Source organism: Brachycentrus maculatus, unplaced genomic scaffold (assembly GCF_059751285.1).
Source record: "Brachycentrus maculatus isolate JH-2025_06_01 unplaced genomic scaffold, ASM5975128v1 h1tg000367l, whole genome shotgun sequence".
NCBI lineage: Eukaryota > Metazoa > Arthropoda > Insecta > Trichoptera > Brachycentridae > Brachycentrus > Brachycentrus maculatus.
In genome coordinates, this window is record NW_028281116.1 from 700,221 (window position 1) to 705,622 (window position 5,402).

Consider the following 5,402-nt stretch of genomic DNA (forward strand, 5'->3'; position numbering starts at 1 on the left):
TTTATTTTCGTTTCATGATAAGTAAAGGAAAGATATTTAGACGTTATCGTAGCAAATTTTCTTAAACAATTTATGGGAAACATTACAGTGTTATTCCTATGAGATTTACCAGATCCTCATCATCTGTATACCTGCCTTTATCCATTTTTTTGATCCATCAAATTATCGTTATTCTGTATCTTATATATTTAAAATTTACGTTATGTTGCGTTATGTTTAACAGGGGTGAGTAGAAAATTTGATAAATTTAGTAATATCTTTGTATTCCAGGGCTTTCCATAAAAGACATCTACGAGTAAATATAACATATATCTTGATATCCGAAAAATCTAGGGTCTAATAACATAATTTATTATTTCTGCAGTTTCTCTATGTTATCTTTCGTTCAGAAAACGCCAATATGACAGTTGGTTTTTATTATTAGTGCAAATAGTTCCAATTTGCACATTTTTTTCCTGAGTATATTAAATGAAAATACATCATTTCACTTTTTGAAAACATAAAGCACCGCTAAACATATGGAACACTAAAAATTATGTAAACTGGTGGGATAATATCAGTTCTATAACGAGTCATAACAGAAATACGTTTATTGACTGTTTTTCGTTTCGCAAAAAATGAATCGTTATCGATTTTTATAGAAAACACTTCTTGTAGATTTTAATAACTATTTTGTTTGTTTTTTCTTCAAATTTTTGTTCGAATTGAACGACTTTCAATGATACTGTTGATGTTCCAACAGAAATGAAGTCATTTTCATGAAAAAGTTTTCAATTTTAAGCTCCAAAAATCAAGTGATATTGTTGATAGTAAATCATCGACGTGAATAACATATTTTCTATCACATATGATGAAAACAAATCCTCAGATGTTATTTTATATTTAATATTTAATACGTAATATATTTTTTTTTTAAAAAAACACCGAAACACAAATATTGGATTTTTGGTTACTTTTAATAATATGTTTTATCTCAGCCTTATTTCGCAAGAAAAATATATTGAATCAACATTGTTACTAAAAAAATAAAATTATGAGTGAACATGAGACGGGTCGAGTGCGAAATTCTCCCTAAAAAATACGTGTTATAGAATAATCTAATTCTACATAAAAATAAATGAAATACATGCTTTTTCAATAATTTAAATTTTTGTTTTTTTACAAAGTTTTTGTTTTATTTCCAAAATTTATTAGCAAAAAAATAATAAAAAAAATTATATACTTATCAAGTTTTAAAAAAAAATATTTTTGTCCAGCTCTGTAGTGTGGTAATTTACACATTGGCTACTGAGCAAAGACATCGTTTGTTTACAAAGTGAAGGTTGAGAAGATTTTGACATGAATCGTTAGAATTAATCACTAATTCAACACATCTCAGGAATAAAATAATTACTGACAGTTATTTATTTGTAACGGAGAAATAGTAGTTTTAAAAAATATATATTACTAAGCCTTTACTCTTTCGTACATCAAAACGAGTAAAATGTTTATATATTTTATATCGCACATGTTATAAGGAAAATTGCCGGATGAAATATAGGTTTGGTATAATGTTATCCAGGAGTTTCCCAGTGTAATAGTTTTACTTTCTTTAACATTTTAAGTGATATTCCATAAAACATACAATGAAGGAAAAGGTGAGTGTTGTATAACTTTCCGTTTATTTAATGCATGTTAAACAGAGAAAGAAATTTCTCTAGATTTGTATGAAATTTTTCAAACAAAAGATGCAAATGTCCTTCTTTATTTACAATAATTATTATTTATGTACGTAAGGATGATGTACGCAAAAGGTGTATTTTGTATGTTAATAAATAGAATGACCGCTTCAAAATACGACATACTTTTAACGCGGAGCCATTGTTTTACGTGAGATTATTTCCCGTTTAGATGCTCAGGAGAGCCACTGACTGGATTTTTGGTGTGGTACCATAACATCGCTCCGTGGTTGTAATGGAAAGTGGGGATATTATGAGAAAGTATATAACCACAAAAGGTAGAGGAAACAGCATCAGTTTTTGTGATAACTCGCTTGAGAAGGAGTCGTCAACAACCAATAGACATGAAAATATTTTTGGTAAGGATAAAAATATTTTTAAACATTTAATAAAAAACCCGACCCGTAGTGAAAAGTGCATAAAGTAGTCAAATCAAAGTGAAGTGAATTCATTGAAAAATGGACATTTACGAAAAAAAATTGTGCCTACTCCTTTTTTAGTGTTTATTTCTGAACGAATATTTTGCACAACAAAAAAATGAAATGAATTCTCGTGATTATTTTTTGAGTGGAATTTTAAATAAATGAGAAAAAATCAGCTTTCTACATTTAAAAAAATGTCAATTCTGAGTATTATAAAAGCTGCCAATTTCTCACAACCAACGGAAAAAATATAATCTACATTTCATTACTCAAATTTTTAAGACCGTTCTTAACTTTAAAAAATGTAAAAAAAGGAAAGAGATTTATATCATTGTTGATTTAACAACAAAAAAATGTATTTTGTTGAAATACTGACTATTAAAAACTGTGTATATATTAAATATTAAATCTCGTTTGCCGTTTTTCATTTCATTTTATTAGATTCCCTTACTATACAGCAGCACTAATTTTTCACATTAATAAAAATTCGGTTTACGCAATTTATTAATTTTTTCGATAGAATAAAAAAAATAATCATACGGAAATATCCCCGACAGTTATAATTAGTCATGTGCATCGATTGCGTGCACTCGTGAGAAAAAAGTTTTTTTTTTCACTTTTGCCGTCATGCTTACGCATAAAACAATGAATGGAGATATTATTAATTGCATAAAGTCTAGCGTTAATTTTGTTAGATTACTAAAATAAATTTAAATAAGAAGAAAAAAAAGCCTAAAAGTAATAAATAAAAAATTGTCATTTTCAGTGGCATTTATTTTTTTAAACTATTTTCAAATATGTTGTTTGAGAAAATTAAAATATCAAGTTGTGGCAGTGTGAGGAATCGAACCTTTAATCAGAAGTCCGCAATGCTGTCACAACTTGACTAAAAGTTACCGGTTAAATTATGAAATTTATAATTAAATTAGTAATTCAATATAAAACTCCTTAAAATCGTCTTATCCGTCAGTTATTTTTTTAAATTTATTAGTAAGTTAACAAAATATTTTTGTATAAATTCCAATTATTTTTGAAAATAAATATAAAGAGAACATATAAAGATTCGTGAAAACAAATAGAAATCAAGTTATTGATAAAAATAATCATGTATTAAAAATATGTAGACATCCACGTAAATTAAACACAATGTACTACCGTTTTAACGGAGCTATACCGTGATAGATATGAATCATCAGCAAAGTCTGCTATGATTGTTATATATGATATCATTATGATGAATCTATTTCCAGGTGATAGCCCTAGCGGCGGTCGCACACGCGCGTCCCGAGCCACCGAGCGGCTACAACTACCAGAGGCCGCAACCACTCCCCCTGCCGCAATACACCCAGCCTAACTTCAACGTAGGCTCGTCCCAGTCCCAAGTATCCTTCAACCAGCAGTCCTTCGGATCCGCTTCGGGAGTCCAAGGATCCTTCGTGCAACAGCAACAGTTCGCACCCCAGCAGCAACAGTTCATACCCCAGCAGCAACTCGCCCCCATCATCCAGAAACACATCTACGTCCATGTTCCACCACCAGAACCCATCGAAGAACAGAAGAACTTCGTATCTCAGGCTCTAGCCCCGCGCAAAAACTACAAGATCATCTTCATCAAGGCTCCGACCGCCCCTGCCATATCCCAACAGATCTTGCAGCAACAGCAAGAAGTACAAGAAAAGACGATCGTCTACGTACTCGTCAAGAAACCCGATGAACAAGAAGCTCTATCTTTGGCCGGATTCGCTCCGACCAAACCCTCCAAACCCGAAGTCTACTTCATCAAGTACAAGACCCAAAAGGATTCGGGAAATATTGGAGGAACCGGATCATCAAACATCGGATCGTTCAACAACGGCGGTGGAGGACTCGATATCCAGTCTGGACTGGGGTCTATTAACTCCGGATCTATATCCAACGTCATCAGCTCTGGTAGCTCACAAAGTGTGATCGGATCCAGCGGTCCCAGCTCTAACTATGGCGCACCTGGCGGATCAGGACCTTACTAAATCGTCCAACAGACTTTCAAAATGTTTAGAGAATCGATTTCACCAAACTTTGAATGAAGTCTTACTTTTATCATGAGGGAGGTGCAACAGATGATCGTCAACCAATCGAACCGTGCTTAGTAACGCACGGTGTACCGCCATAGTTGAATCTCGTCTTCGTAACACTGCGCCAACATTGCGATACTTCCTTGTAAAAATTGTACATATTTTTTATACCTATGCGAACGAAGTTGAATAAATAGTTTAACATTGTTACGCTTGTTTTCCTCTTGTTTCCTCAATTAATACCACTTTCTTTTTTTACGTTTACGGGTGATTGACGGTCGCTTCCCGATTTTAAATTATTTGCATACTTAATATACGCTATGCAAATAACAAATTAAAACCCTTTTCACATGGAAAAAAACAAAAGTTGTCAGCTTTCACTATTTACCAAGTGAAAGCTTTCTCATCTTAACATTTTGAAAACTAACACCTCGATTTGAATTAACACCATATTTGCATATTTAAATATAAGTAGGTGTTAAGTTACGATATTTCTTTGTTTGACCAAGAGATATCCCGATTTGACACATTCTGCAACTGAATTCATTATAAAGTTTTATTTGAAAACAAAAAATGTACATCTCCTGATTAATGACGATGAAACGTCCCACGATTTTAACCCATGAATAATTTTTTGTCGAATGCAATGGTAAAGTAATAATACAATTTATGATCACGTTGCTAAAATTCCGTTTTTATATTTTCAAATGTCAACGCATCTTCTCGATACTTTTTTTACCAGGGCTGAAATTAACTTTATTTTAAAACGTTCCATTTGAACGACTTTGGTATTTTCAAACAAATCGTCGATGTAATATTCTTAAACCCACTTTGATTAATTCATAAAATTTCCAATTTTATAACATTCATTAAATGAAAACGAATATTTAACTAAATATATTTAAACGTCTCCTGGGTTGGAAGGGTTATTTAAATATGTGTACGAAATACGGGCAAGAACTTGAGTTAAAACCGTTTAACACCTTTAGTATTTAAAGAAAGTTTTCTCTCCATTAAGTTAGCTATGTTACACCTACATAAAGACGTCTTTTGTTTGAAATATTAATGCTTCCTAAGCAGAGAGAAATCTTTGACTTTTCAATTAAATTTTTCTTCTTACTTAACAGTTGAAAAGTCTATAATACGAGTCGTTAAGCAATGTACGTATATATTCGTTGCCATTATGAATTATGAATTATTTTTTAAATATT

At 31.5% G+C, this 5,402-nt stretch overlaps 1 protein-coding gene across 1 annotated transcript; it reads left to right on the forward strand.

The window, feature by feature from the left end:
• The first annotated feature begins 2,010 nt into the window (after positions 1-2,010).
• Positions 2,011-4,399, forward strand: LOC148303478 (uncharacterized). Its single transcript, XM_088269877.1, has 2 exons — positions 2,011-2,077; positions 3,391-4,399. Exons 1-2 carry the CDS (start codon positions 2,063-2,065, stop codon positions 4,144-4,146), a joined length of 771 nt encoding a protein of 256 aa, XP_088126003.1. The 5' UTR covers positions 2,011-2,062; the 3' UTR covers positions 4,147-4,399.
• Positions 4,400-5,402: the final 1,003 nt, after the last annotated feature.